This window comes from Silene latifolia, chromosome X (genome assembly GCF_048544455.1).
Source record: "Silene latifolia isolate original U9 population chromosome X, ASM4854445v1, whole genome shotgun sequence".
Classification (NCBI taxonomy): Eukaryota; Viridiplantae; Streptophyta; class Magnoliopsida; order Caryophyllales; family Caryophyllaceae; genus Silene; species Silene latifolia.
The window spans coordinates 334,828,289-334,843,837 of record NC_133537.1 but is presented as its reverse complement, the minus strand read 5'-3'; the positions used below and the strand labels follow the sequence as shown (position 1 = coordinate 334,843,837).

Here is a 15,549-nt window from a genome sequence, read left to right as displayed (position 1 = left end):
AGTCTTTTTTCAAATATTTTTGCAAAAAAAGGCAATTCATGGACTATACAACCAGTTGTATATGTTGTACCGTGTAGAATATGAGCTTTGTGTCAAAGTATCCGAGCTTTATATTAAAGAATATGAGCTTTATTAGAAAGTATTGAGTTCATCCATTTAGACATTAAAAACATGAACTTTAAATTAGCTCAGAAAGAATACACATAAGCTCGGATTCTTATACTTGGTTGTACCATGCTTATGGTACAACTGGATGTATAATCCTATTTGTGAAAAAAAGGTAACATAATTCAATTTTCAATCTAATCCTCATTCTCTCACTGACTGTTTCCATATTTTTCTAACTTCTCTTCATCTTCCTCCATCATCCAATTAATTAATCATCTTCTCCCTTAAATTATTATAATTAATTGATTATGCGGAACTGAGCATCATCTTGAAGAAATTTTTTATCCAAAATTTCTAATGCATGAAAATAGTTGAAGCTCGTATTCTTATCTGAATATCTCGTATTCTTATGTGCTCGTATTTTAAAGCTCATGATCATTTTAAGCTCGTATTCTTTTTACATTAGCTCGTATTCTTATCTTAATAGTTCGTATTCTTATGTGCCCATATTTTTAAGCTCGTGATCCTTTTAAGCTCGTGTTCTTTTTACTTTAGCTCGTATTCTTATCTTAATAGATCGTATTCTTATGTGCTCGTTTTTTTAAGTTCGTGATCCTTTTAAGCTCGTATTCTTTTTACATTAGCTCGTATTCTTATCTTAATAGCTCATATTCTTAGGTGCTCGTATTTTTTAGTTCATATTCTTTTAATAATAGTTCGTATAATTGGTGTAGAAATTTACCTCAAAGTATTGTTAGATGCATTTTTCCTTCCTGATGATGATATAAATTGCTTCTCGTTCACGAAATATTGTTAAATGCGTTTTTCCTCTTGATGATGATGTAAATTGCTTTCCTTTCACCATTTTAGAATCAAAATTATGGAGAAAAAAGATTTGTCGACTGTCGTTTAAGAGAAATTTAGAGAAGAGGGAAGAAGAGGGTTTGTCCACTGAATAGGAAATCAGAATTAGGGAAAAAGGAGATGCGTAGAATTTATTGTTATTTTTATTGGGCTTAGATAAAAATATATATAATATGGGCCTGTTGTACAATGCTATTGTACAATAGGATGTAGGATCCTATTTGTGCTCCAAATGTATTAGACCTTTGCTTTAACAATTGCTCTTTTATAAACGCTTGAGAATAAAACGGGTCAAATTCTATCTCACAAGGCTAGATAAGACAATTTGGTTGCTAAAGTCATACTGAGGGCCACGAGGCCAAATACGAGTACTATCCACTTACAAAAAGGTGAGTAACTTTGATAATTTGAATTTATTATATTAATTTTGAGTACTTATCTTTTGATAACTTTGATATCAGTGGTGTCCTCAAATTACTGCGAATCATAATTGTTCTCTATGTAAATCAATATTTGAGGTTGCCTTGATTGAGAATGCCGTATCCTTGTGACAATTGGTCTATAAACTATTCCAGATTTTGTGTGATCCATATATGGCAAGTCATTAAAAATGAAGAAAATCCAAAAATGAACACTTTAAGTCCTTTTCTTGCCCTTAACGGCTTAACTCATTAAAATTAGGAAAAAGAGATGGCGTCACCGAGTGATACTTAAATTCGGCGCCACCGAGGATATTATAGTAATTTACATAACTATTTTCAATTCCCTTCCTAAAATTTGAATTTTAAACTAATTAATTGGAAAAGGGTAGTTTCGGAAGTAAAAATTTTCTTAAATTGCATAATTAATTATAGTTGTAGCAATAATGAACAAAGTTATGGGGTTCAATTACCACTTTCGCGATAATGAATAAGTAAATAACAATAATCATTAAAATTTGCCTATTTTGGTGGATTGTTGGAACAAACGACTAAAACTAGAAAAAGGATCACAAATTATTACGGTAGACTAGTTTTTGAACCCGTGCACTGCACGGGTGGTAATGAAAATTATTAACAAAAGTAAAGTCTAATGTATTTTTTTTGGGTTTTTTTACATGATACCCTTATATTTCTTTGAATTTTACATGGTATTCTCGCTTTTCAAAAAAATCAATGGTACCCTAAAATAGCCAAAATGCTCTAATTCGGCCCTTTTAAATGTTTAGTCTTCTATGTACCAAAAAAAAAAAATGTTTAGTCTTCACATTTTTGATTGATTTGTTAATAATAATTTGTCCTATCATTAACATAAACATTGTTTACTGAATCGTAAACCTATTTTCTTTATAAAATTTAACTGTTTAAAAACATGATTTTTAGTAGCTTGGGTAATTTGAGAATATTTTTACTAAGTTTAGGTGTGACACCCCGCGATAAAGCGGAAAATATAACTAATAAATTAAAGCGCAAATTTATGATATTTTAAAAACTTTTTATTACTAGTTAAAGATCAACACGCGGGTGCCAAAATGAGATGAAACAAATACAACAATAGAAAAACTTAGGTTATTACAACCCAAGTCTAGAAAGCGGGGAAAAGATATCCCACGAATAAACAAATAAAGGGTTTCTAAACTAGCAAATTAAGGTCCAAGGGTTTAGTTCTCGCTAGCCCACACGTCTTCCCCACGTAAGCGTCTTCACAACCTGTCATTCATGTAAACATGAACGCCACAGTCAGTGGGGAGTAACTCAAGGTTCTCTCAGCCACAAAATGTCGAAACACAGATATACAAGAACATATTAGAACATCATAAATATAACCATTTGATGCAAGCACTCAGACATGAGACTAACATTCAAAACAGGCGAAGTCAATCATAGATAAGGCATATGATACATCCAACTTGAAAACCAAACAACATACAATACATGAAATGGGACCACTAACATCACATAATAAGCAAAGCATCCGGCTCAGAGGCTACCTTTAAAGCATGTCCGAGACACAAGTCCTTAAGTACCTTGGCTCAGCGGTTACCTTTAAAACATGTCCAAGGCACGACCTCTAAAGTATCTGGCTGAGCGGTTACCTTTAAAATATGTCCAAATACTACAAACAAGTGCCCGACTCAGAGGTTACCTTTAAAACATTTCCGAGGCACAACACATAAAGTATCTGGCTCAGCGATTACCTTTAAAAAATGTCCAAATATTACAAACAAGTGTCCGGCTCAGAGGTTACCTTTAAAACATGTCCGAGACACAACACATAAAGTATCTGGCTCAGAGGTTGCCTTTAAAACATGTCCGAGGTACAACAAACAAGTATCTGGCTCATCGGTTACCTTTAAAACATGGTCAAATACAACAAACAAGTGTCCGACTCAGAGGTTACCTTTAAAACATGTCCGAGACACAACAAACAAGTATCTGGCTCAGCGGTTACCTTTAAAACATGGCCAAATACAACAAACAAGTGCCCGACTCAGAGATTACCTTTAAAACATGTCCGAGGCACAACAAACAAGTATCCGCTCAAAGATTACCTTTAAAACATGGCCAAATACAACAAACAAGTACAACAAACAAGCACAACAAACAAGCACATAGAACGGGATTATTAATGTCACATTCATACTTATGGCTTGCATCTCACCATAAGTACGGATAGGAACATCAATCCCGACGACCTTATCGCAACTAGAGGGCCTATGGCTCACCCCTAGTGTCCGATAGGACCGTGACTCAAGGACGGGATGATTAAGGTCACATTCATACTTATGGCCTGCATCGCCATGAGTACGGATGGGAACATCACTCCCGACGAATCTGTTCCAGGTGTAATTCCGGAGCAGGATTGTGACCACTTGAGCTTGTAGAATGATGTCGTTGCTTGGCTCTTCCTTTCACTCTTTCCTGTAAAGATGAACAAACTGAGGGCTCGGCTTGGGGCCGAACGTACTCACTCCGACGCTCAAGTCAGTAAACTTAGAGGGATAAGTTGTATGTTTAACTTGGCAAAGTATATTGTAGAGAGATAAGGAGTTTATACCAGATTATTCAGATCGTTTCTCAATGAGAGATGTGGAGTATTTATAAACTTTCACCTTTTGTCACGTAGTGGCCAAGTGGCCAAGTGGTATAGAAGGTGGAAAGACTGTCTTACCCTCGGCCGAGGGACCCATGACAGGCCGGCAAGCCTGGTTAACTCCATGCCGAGGGGACTGGATGTGAGTACGCAGATATGCCTCTCGGCCGGCTAGTTGCCGAGCCGAGACCCAAGTGACAGGCCGACGGGCTTTGTCGGTTAGGCTGTTTTTCCTTTGACTTGTTGTCTTTTGGCTTTGAACTTGGTCAATATGTTGACTCGGTCAGCGGGTGCAGAATATGCCCCATCAAATTGCCCCCAGCGTAGTCTATGTCGTGGTATGGACCATCGATGCGTGTTGAGCGTATTCTGCGCATGTCGAACTTCTTCATCGGCTTGGTCCTGTTCAGGCCGTACCATATCCCCCCTCCACATTGTTGTGTAATGGACATCGAATGTGGAAAAAGGAAATGGCGCTGGCCGAGACCAAGGTTGGGAGTGCCGTGTGCTTTTGATTGCCCCGGTCTTTGGCCGCCAAGCTTGGTTGATCAGCTGGCCGTTGGCAAGTAGATACCAAGGAGCGTGTCGAAGAAGATTGGTTACTGTATGTCGATTGACATTCTGTGGCTGCATGCTTGACACGTGGCCCGGTGCTGATTGGTGGACGCTTCAAGTCTGAATGTTGTAATTTTTATTGTTCCTTCTTTTTTTTGTTTAAACTTTGGTAGGTTTGAGCTTAGGCTACCCCTATGGGGACGGCCGTCGACTTTATTTTGTCTCACTTGTAAACATTTTTAATGAAGTTTGTTTATTTGTCCTCGGCTTGGCCGAGGCTTTGATCTCATCCTTCATTCAGTTGTCTTCTTACGTTTTTAAACATATTGAGCGCTTTTTCTCTTCACCTTCGGCTTGACCGAGGTAGTTAGATTGCGTATCTCAACTGTACTTAAACGTTTTTAGCATATTGGTCGTGCCCTCTGTTGTACCTGAACAGGCCGAGGTAGCAAGATTCACGTTTCCCAATTTGCTCAGCAACATGTTGGCATGTCGGTCGCTTCCTCCTCCACTCTCGGTCTGGCCGAGGCGGTCAGATTTACGCTTCCCAACTGCTGTTGTAAACATGTTAGCATATCGGTCGTTTCCCCGTCACTCTCGGCTTTGGCCGAGGCAATCGAGGTTACGGCTCGACTGCATTCGTATCTATAGACATATTGATCGCTTCCTCTGCCACTCCCGGTTTGGCCGAGGCAGTCAGATTTGCGTTCTCAACTGTACTTATACGTTCTTAAGCATGTTGGTCGCTTTCGCGAGTATCAACTGCGTTTGTAGTGACTGCCCGGCTTTGGCCGTGGCGTCCACTTTGGTACGACTACGGAGGGGACAAGCACTTTGATGGAAAACTTGGATCACTCTTCATAAGATATAATCACGCGTTGGGGTGCCCACAACGGTCTCGGACACCTCCGCCGCTATACGAAATATTTCCTAAGGTTGTCTGTGTTCCAATGGCTCATCAGAGGCACACCCTCCATGTCTGTCAGCCGGTATGTCCCCGGCTTCATTTCTTCAACCACCCTGTAGGGTCCTTCCCAGTTGGCCGTCATCTTACCATGGATGTTTCCTTTATTGGTTGCGGCCGACTTTCTCAGGACTAGATCTCTTACTCTTAAGTCCCTTTTGTGGACCCTACAATTGTAGGCTCTTCTCATTCGGTTTTGATATACTGCCAAGTTGAGCCGTGCCGTATCTCGACTTTCTTCGACCAGGTCTAGGGAGACTCTCAGGCCTTCTTCATTTTTGACTGGGTTAAAGGTTTGCGTTCTGAATGTCGGCACCGCTGCTTCAATTGGCAGGACGGCCTCAGACCCATAGACTAGGTGGAATGGACTGTACCTTGTTGCTTCTTTCTCCGTGGTTCGAAGGGACCACAGGACGCCGGGTAGTTCATCAGCCCATCTTCCCTTTAGATCTTCAACCTTCTTCTTCAACCCGTTCAGTATTGTTTTATTAGCTGCCTTCGCCTGCCCGTTGCTCTGAGTGTGGCAGACGGAGGAGTATGCAAATTTGATATCGAGCTCTTCCAACCAATTCATCACCATGTCGCTCCAAAACTCTCGGCCGTGGTCAAATACAATGACTTGGGGTAACCCGAAACGAGTTATGATGTTCTCCCAAATCACCTTTCTTACGGCCGTCGTGGTCTTGGCAGGTACCGCGACAGCCTCGACCCATTTGGTGAAGTAGTCAACGGCGACAATCAGGTACTTCCTTCCTCCGGAGGCCGTCGGAAATGGTCCTAATAAATCCATCCCCCACTGTGCAAATGGTAGGGGACTAAGTATCTTGGTTGCGAGTCTCGGGAAGGTGCATGTATTAATGAGCATGCATCGACAATTCTTGCACTTCTTGGTTTTTTCCACGGAATCTTTCAGCATGGTAGGCCAGAAGTAGCCGGCTCGGAGAGCTTTGTAGGCTAGCGTTCTCGCCCCATGTGATGTCCGCGATGCCTTCGTGAATCTCTGTCGTATATAAGCTCGCGTCGGCCGGGCCGACACATTTCAGGAGTGGTCTTATTACGGACCTTCTGTACAATTCTCCTTCGAACAATAAGTACCTTGCAGCGATCCTTCTTATCTTCTGAGACAGACTGCGGTCCTCCGGCAACTCTTTTGTCAGTTTGTATTTCATTATCGGAGTCATCCACGTCGTCTCGGCTTCGATGTCGCCCACCATGCCGACGGTCTCAGTGATGCTTTTAGCATTTCGATATCCACCAAGACGGTTCGACCGATATTTTTATGCTTGAACCGGCAAGTTTTGAGGGAGCGTCGGCTCGGTTGTTCTCAGACCTGGGGATGCACTGTATTTGGAAAGATTTCAATTTTGAGGTGTCAGCTTTTACCCTCTCCAGGTACCTTACCATCCCATCGTCTCGAGTCTCATACTCCCCTCGGATTTGATTAGTCACTAAGAGCGAGTCTGTTTTCAACACATTATGCTCCGCCCCGGCAGCTCTAGCTAACTCGACTCCAGTTATCACCGCCTTATATTCGGATTCGTTATTTGAGGCCGAGAAGGTAAACTTCAAGGTGTACTCAAACTCGTCTCCGTTAGGGCTGATGATAAGGATGCCGGCTCCTGAGCTGTTCGTTGTGGAGGACCCGTCGGTATACACTTCCCACACGCCGGGATGTGATTCCTCTTGATACGTGCACTCGGCCAGGAAGTCTGCAAGCGCTTGCCCCTTTATCGAAGGCCTCGGCTTGTACTAAATGCCAAAGCCAGAGAGTTCCACTGCCCATTTGATAAGTCGGCCGGATTTTTCGAATTTTTCTAGTGCTTTCTCCAATGGCTGGTCGGTTAAGCCCGTCACGGGATGTGCGTCGAAGTAGGGTTTCAGCTTCCTCGCGGCAACGACGACGACGAGGGCTACCTTTTCGATTAGTGGGTAATTTCTTTCGGCGGCCAGCAGTGTATGGCTGATAAAGTAAATTGGGTATTGCTGCTTATTTTCTTCCCTGACGATTACGGCACTGACCATGGCCGAGGTGACTGGTAAGTATAGATATAGCGTCTCCCCCAGCATCGGCCTGGACAGGGTCGGTAGTGTCAGAAGGTGGGGTTTCAGTTGCCTGAAAGCCGTGCTCTGTTCCTCCCCCAGCTAAAGTCTTTATTCCCCTTCAGCACTTTAAAGAACGGAGTGCTCTTGTCGGCCGACCGAGAGATGAAGCGGGCGAGAGTCGCCATCCTTCCGATCAGCGTCATAACCTCTTTTCGATTTCTCGGCTCCGGTAGGTCTAGTATTGCTTGAACTTTCTCCGGATTGGCATCAATTCCCCTGGCGCTGACAAGCACGCCGAGGAACTTGCCGGCCCGGACACCGAAGTTACATTTCTTTGGGTTAAGCTTCATTTTATATTTCCTTAGTGAACAAAATGTCTCGCCTAAATCGGCTAAGTGCTCGCTGTCAGACTTGCTTTTTACAATAGCATCGTCGACGTAAGCCTCGATGTTTCGCCCTTTTTGATTTTGGAACACTTTGTCCACCAACCTAGTGTAAGTTGCGCCAGCGTTATTCAAACCGAACGGCATCATTTTATACATGAATGTGCCGTGACTGGTGATGAATGCGCACTTAGGCATATCTTTCTCGGCCATAAATACCTGATGATACCCTGAGAAAGCGTCTAGCAGGCTTAGCATAGTGTAGCCTGCCGTGGTGTCAATTAAACTATCTATTCGAGGCAAGGGATAGCAATCTTTAGGGCACGCTTTATTAAGATTGGTAAAATCAACACACATCCTCCACGCCCCTGACGATTTCCTCACCATTACAACATTTGCTAGCCACTCAGGGTAAGTACAAGGCATGATAAAGCCCGCCGCTAATAATTGGTCTACTTCAGCTTTGATGGCCTCATCCTTTTCGGCCGAGGAGTTCCTCATCTTCTGCTTGACCGGTCGAGCGGTGGAGAGTACGTTCAGCTTGTGAACGATCACCTCCCGGCTCACGCCTGGCATCTCGGCAGCTGAGTATGCGAAGACATCTTTGTTCTTCCTCGGGGTCTAGGAGATCGGCTCGAATTTTGGCTCCAGTCGACACCGAAGCGATTCTACGGTGCGCTCCGGGTCAATTTCCACTTCCTCGGTCTCGGCTCCTTCGACCATGCCGACATTAGTATTCATCGGATCGCCCTCCTGCTGCAAGAATGGGCTCTTCCCTTTCTCCGATTTCTTCGCCACTTTGAGGGATTGCATGTTGCACCCCCTGGCAGACACATGGACATTGACTATTTCATCTCTCTCGTCCTTTGAGATGAGCTTTTGTGCTTCCCCCGGTCCGAGACGTACATCAATGTCAGGGCCCGGATGGACATCACTGCATCGGCCTCGCTCAAAGTGACTCGGCCTATGAGAACATTGTAGGCGGACGAACCGTCGATAACCACGAACTCAGATAAAACATTTTTAGCCGCATCCGCTTGGCGAACATCACCGGATCCCGATTGACCCCGGGGGTACCAGGCCGGCCTCGGAGAAGTCAGTATAGCGGGTTAGTGTAGGGGCTCGGTCTCCAATCTTGATCCGAGATTAAGAAAGCACTCCCTGAACATGATGTTCGTGTAGGCGCCTGTGTCAATCAGGCACCTTTTGACCAAGTGGTTGGCTATATCCAGGTGGACTACAAGCGGGTCGTTGTGCGGGGCGACGACTCCCTCGTAGTTCTTCTTTCCAATGGTTATATCGGGGATGGTGGAAGCGGGGATCGCTGTTTTAGGCACAAAGTTGATGGCTTGGTATAGCTCATTTAGATGCCGTTTGTGCCCATTAGCTGACCCACCGTTCTCGTTACCCCCAATGACAACCTGGATTACTCCCATCCGTTGGAAAACTGATTTTCTATTCGCCCCGTCGGCGCTTGTTCCTGGGCCTCCAGCTACATACTTGCTGAGGCTCCCCTTTCGGATTAGCTCTTCGATGGCGTTCCTTAGATGTCGACAGTTGTCAGTTTTATGGCCGGTGTGGCCGTGGTACTCGCGGAACTGGCTCGTGTCACCGTCCCCCCTCGCCTTGGGGGGCCTTGCCCACTTTTGTCCATCATTCTTGCTTAGGGTGAAGACCTCGGCCGGAGAGGCGACCGGGGGGTGAGACTCTTTGTACCGCTTCGGTAGTATTGTCCCGAACTTCCCGGCGCCCGCCGAGTGTCATTTCTATTAGATTTCTCGGTAGTGACCTATTCCCGTCACGGCGACCTTCATCTATGTTGTCCCGACGGCTCTTCCTCTCTGGGTGCCCAGCTTCACTGTGGCCTACCCAGGTTTTGTGATAGTCTTCCACCTTTACGGCTCGGTCGGCCATCTTTCTGGCGGAGTCCAGGTTGAGGTCCTCGCATTTGATCAGCTCGTTTTTAAACTCGCCTTTCGGGAGGCCTTTCATCGATCACGAAGGCCGCCGATTCGGTGTTCAGCTCACGGATCCGCTGAACCTTAGCGTCGAATCTTTTCACGTAGCCGGAGGGACTCGTCCTCCCCGCCGGATAGTTAGGAGATCCGATGTTTCCACGGCCCTTCTCTTGTTGCAAGCATCTTTGGGCTATGAAATTGTCTCTCGGTCGGCATAACAAGATACCGAGCCATTAGGTAGCCCCTTGTACCAACTCTGAGCCATCCCATGCAGGGTCGTTGGGAAGACTCGGCACCACACCTCATCAGGCCGCTCCCATACCGACATGTACGACTCGAAAGCCTCGGCATGGTCGGTCGGGTCGCTATCCCCTTTGTATGATAAGGGCGGCAGCTTCAGCTTAGTCGGCACAGGGATCTCGAGGACGTAGGTGCGAGGGGTCATCGACCACGTGTCGAATGACACGCGGCGATCGGCTCCTCGCAACCTTAGTCCGGCTTCTCTCCCTATGGCGGGAAGGGCTTCTTGTTGTCCGACTTTGGTGAGTCGGACTTCTTTCATTCCTTCGGGGTGGCCTCGTTGTTTTGCCGCCGCGGGACTGTCCTCCCCCCGCGAGTGGGGAAGGACTCAGTGCCGCCACCGGCACCACGGGCTCTGCTGGCGTTCTAGCATGGCCAGCTCCTTGTATCGCTCCGGACAAGTTGTTCGGAGTCACTTTATGGGCCCTGGTCACCTGTGGATGCGCTGCCGTCCCCGTCGTCGTGACAGGGGTAATCGGCGTACTACCCATCAGGTTTAAGAATAGCTTTAATTTGGCCGCATCGACCACATGTCCCATGATAGTGACTTGGTCGGTAGGCAGCGGTGTTTCTGGCTCTTTTGGCATCCCATACGCCGGTTCAGTGACTCGGCCGGTGGGGACTGCCCGATCTCAGAATTACGGAACGTGTCATCCTGGAAGAATGCAGTTCCTTCACTCACAGTTTCTTGTTGCTTTGACATCTTCTTAGCTTGCTGAATGGTTTTTTTTGTTTTTTTTTTTTTTTTTTAAATGTAGGTGACTATCTTTTAGTACGTTTCCCCACAGATGGCGCCAATTGTTTCGGGTGTAATTCCGGAGCAGGATTGTGACCACTTGAGCTTGTAGAATGATGTCGTTGCTTGGCTCTTCCTTTCACTCTTTCCTGTAAAGATGAACAAACTGAGGGCTCGGCTTGGGGCCGAACGTACTCACTCCGACGCTCAAGTCAGTAAACTTAGAGGGATAAGTTGTATGTTTAACTTGGCAAAGTATATTGTAGAGAGATAAGGAGTTTATACCAGATTATTCAGATCGTTTCTCAATGAGAGATGTGGAGTATTTATAAACTTTCACCTTTTGTCACGTAGTGGCCAAGTGGCCAACTGGCATAGCAGGTGGAAAGACCGTCTTACCCTCGGCCGAGGGACCCATGACAGGCCGGCAGGCCTGGTTAACTCCATGCCGAGGGGACTGGATGTGAGTACGCGGATATGCCTCTCGGCCGGCTAGTTGCCGAGCCGAGACCCAAGTGACTGGCCGACGGGCTTTGTCGGTTAGGCTGTTTTTCCTTTGACTTGTTGTCTTTTGGCTTTGACCTTGGTCAATATGTTGACTCGGTCAGCGGGTGCAGAATATGCCCCATCAGAATCATATCGCAACTAGAGGGCCTCTGGCTCACCCTTAGTATCTGATATGACCAAGACTCAGGGACGGTATGATTAATGTCACATTCATACTTATAGCCTGCATCACCATAAGTACGGATGGGAACATCACTCCCGACGTTCATACCGCAACTAGAGGGCCTCAGGCTCACCCCTAGTATCCGGTAGAACCAAGACTCTCACAACCGAACAATACTAGATATTATCTAGAGTATGACTCTTACAAGTACTTATTTATAATAAATATGTCATACATGTATTATATTAATAATTATTCCATTTTATAAATTAACATGCCAGTTAAATAAAATATAACAAGCGATAATGAATAAATTACGATATATGAAATTACGGAATAAAATGTGATCAACTCAAGTGACTCATTTATGAGTCCAATAATAAACAAACTATCAGGAGCCCAATAATCAAACCATGTGAGACCCAATACTTGGAATCACAAGAAATCCAACATGCCACCACCAGTCTAATGAATAGAATAAATTTAGCCCAACAAGCAAACTAGACGGGTCCAACTAAATTATCAAGGCAAATCCAACCACATTAATAAGATAAGCCCAATTAACTTAACAAGTTATGCCCAAATGAATAAATGTGTAAAAGAACGATATTAACGAATTACGTTATATAAAATACGAGACGGATATTTAAACCATTCGAATAAACCAAACTTGACTCCGAAAGTACCCATGAACTAAATGTGGCCCAATAATTAAGCTTATAACTTGGTCCACTTATAACACGTAACAACGTGGCCCAATATGCTAGCCCAACCATCGTAAAGGAAAAAAAAAAAGAGAAAAGGAATAAAGGAAGGGGAAAAGAAGGCAGGGAGCCGAGTATGAGAGCCCTATCTCGTGACTACCCCATCATAGCCACAAATCCCGTTCCCAAAACAGCCATCGGGGTCGCATAGAGACGAGCTAAGCTCCATCAAAAACCCGTGTCAAACAACTCAGAATTCCCGTCAAAACCAAGCCAACCACAACTCATCCGACCATTATAAAAACCGTGTCAACGCAGCCCAAGCATATATATGCTCAAAATCGTCCTTGGTGATCAAGGAACTCAAAAGCATATATATGCTCAAAATCGCAATACCCCTACACATCTCACTCTCGCGTGTATATGATAGACGGTTTTACATGAGACTTACTCAAACCCTAAAACAACCTAGCGACCAAACTCAATTAATTTTATCACATAAAAATGACAAAGAGGCGACGAAACTACAAAGGTAAACAACGGCGGCGATATCAGACGTTAATTCTATCAACAATTAATCCGCTGCCGTACCTTCCCGAAAACATCATCGAAGAAATATTACGCAAGTTACCTTGTAAGGCCATGGCGCGGTCCAAATCAGTTTGCAAGACATGGAATTCCATAATATCGTCTCCCAAATTCATGGATTATTATCATAAAAATCTTCGTCAAATCCAAGGTAATCTTTTAATCTTGTTCAACCACAAATACAGTTATGAGTCTGGGAATGAATTTAATTTCTACACCTTAAGTCCTAGTAATGGTAATATAGTCGATACTGAGCCGTTGGAATACTATATGCGAAAGCGACCAGAACGTTATGAAATAGAGTCTGCAATACTTTTGGGATCTTGTAATGGTTTGGTAGCGATATTGTATAATAACAAGTTGATATTGTGGAACCCTTTAACTAAAGATCAGTCATTTATTCGAGTTAAAAGAAATCCGATACTTGACTTTGAAACTAATTTTCCCCATCGCTTTTTATTTGGGTTGTGTTACGATAGTAGTAAGGATGAGTATGTTGCGGTGATTGGGTTCGAGTATCAAAACCCCCCTGTTACACGGGCAAATTTCGACGCTGACATATATGGAGGTAACTGCTGCATGGACGTTTACATTTACAATTTCAAGTACGGTAGTGAAAGACTAGATTTTATCCGGACTGAATTCCGGTTATATGATAGGAAATTATACCGTGGAGATATAGGTAAGGTTATTCGTGGTTTACCTCATTGGGTTATCCAATACTACGATTTTGTAGATCCGATTGTTAAAAAAGATATTGTATACTTCGATTTGAATCAAGAGAAGTTTAAAAAAGTGGCACGGCCGGATGGGAGTAACGATAAAATAATGCTCGGTTTAGCGACATTAGATGGAGAAAATCAACTTGGTTGTGTTCTACATGATATCGCTTGTGAAAATTTAGAGGTTTGGGTGATGAAAGAGTACGGAAATTCAGAATCGTGGAGTAACATGTACACGTTTCCACGCATTAATATGGTTAACGGTTGTAGATCGATAAGGTATATGAATGTCCTAGGATTTATGGCGACTGGGGAGTTATTGGTTTATTTGAATGATAAAAAGCTATGGGTTTATGATATCGAGAATGGCAATCCTTTGGAAATGGAGTTGCAAGGCATAAAATCTGATTTCGTAATTGTTTGTGAGCCTAAGTTAATTTCACCACCCGAGCCTGTCGTTGAAATTGACGATGAGACAGAAGATGAAGATGACAACACTTAGTATGCTGATCGGTATGTAAATGATGAGGTCCAATATGACGTGTATGTGAATGAGCTTTATGCCAAGTGGAGTCGCTTAAGATCATGGATGGGGAAAAAAACACTGCATTGTTTGTATGTAAATTAAGGAGTGAAATCCTTAAAAGTTGAGATGTTTGTCATTGTCTTTACAATCTGAAAGACGATGCTACTTCTAATCATTTAAGGAAACATAATTAGACAGTATTGTTTACCAACTACGACGACAAATCAACAAGCACCACCAAATGAGCTAGTATCATCCGGATGGTAAACATAACCTCCAAAAGGATCCGGACCTTCAATATCATGACAGTGGCGACAAACGCGACGATAACCTATAATTAAACAAGTGAACCACAATTAACACAAATACTGCATACATCTTAGTGAACTTTCTGGAAGATGAAGTCGTCAAGGGTGTTGATTACCGTGAATCGAGCGATTATGATGGTGAACTTTCTGGAATTCGATGTCGAAAACGACATAGTAATCGATCAACTGAGAAACGTAAGCTCAATAAAATCACATGGTTCGTATTCCTCCTTCTACATACTTCTTGTTATTAATATCTTCATCTTCATTTCTCTTTTATCGATTTAATCTATCATTCTTCTGTCGTGTTAGGGTTTTATGGACGTAGTTGCGTTTACACCATTTCTTGTTTAAGATCGTCTAACTTAGAATTTTTTTCCAAAATGGAGTTTTCTACCAAAGAAATTAACGAATTGGGTTAACTTTCAAAGTATTTACCGAAAATGAGTCCAGTAGGATCGGATAAGGCGAAGCTAGGGTAAGAAGTCAAGCCGCTCACTGGGAAGACGACTTCAAGTCAAATCTCTCAGCGGGAGAGCGACTTGTTTTGCAGCCAATATTCAACAAAACCCCCTTCTCCCTCATCGTTCATTCCCAATTAAAACAACCAATTTGAAACCCTAACTCGTCCATTTTCGGTTTTACCTCAAAAACCACCCTAAATCCGTCAATTGGTTTGATTAAACAACAATTTATTGTTCTTGATGATGAATTTTTGCTTGTCAAAGGGAGGGATAGATGAAAAATTGTTTCAGAAAATGGAGAAGAAATGTGTAGTTAGCAGAAGAATGAAGAGCCCTAAGTCGCTCAGGGGGACGACGACCTGAGTTCAAAACGCTACCCGGTTGAGCGGCTTGACTTAAAAATCACAAAGCCAAGGGTTGGGTTCCTATTAACTAACACCTTGGATATGGTCGCTGACGCGGAGGGCGACTTGAATCTGTGGCTAGGTTCGGTGATGACGTGGACCCATTTTAGGTAAATACTTTTAAACTCAACCCGTTTCGTTAATTTGTTTGTGATTGAGCACCATTTTGGAAAAAACTTC

At 43.6% G+C, this 15,549-nt stretch overlaps 1 protein-coding gene across 1 annotated transcript; it reads left to right on the top strand.

The window, feature by feature from the left end:
• Positions 1-12,999: 12,999 nt before the first annotated feature.
• Positions 13,000-14,169, top strand: LOC141620922 (F-box protein CPR1-like). The gene has a single exon (XM_074437667.1). The coding sequence runs from the start codon at positions 13,000-13,002 to the stop codon at positions 14,167-14,169; it is 1,170 nt and encodes a 389-aa protein (XP_074293768.1).
• The last annotated feature ends 1,380 nt before the right edge of the window (positions 14,170-15,549 follow it).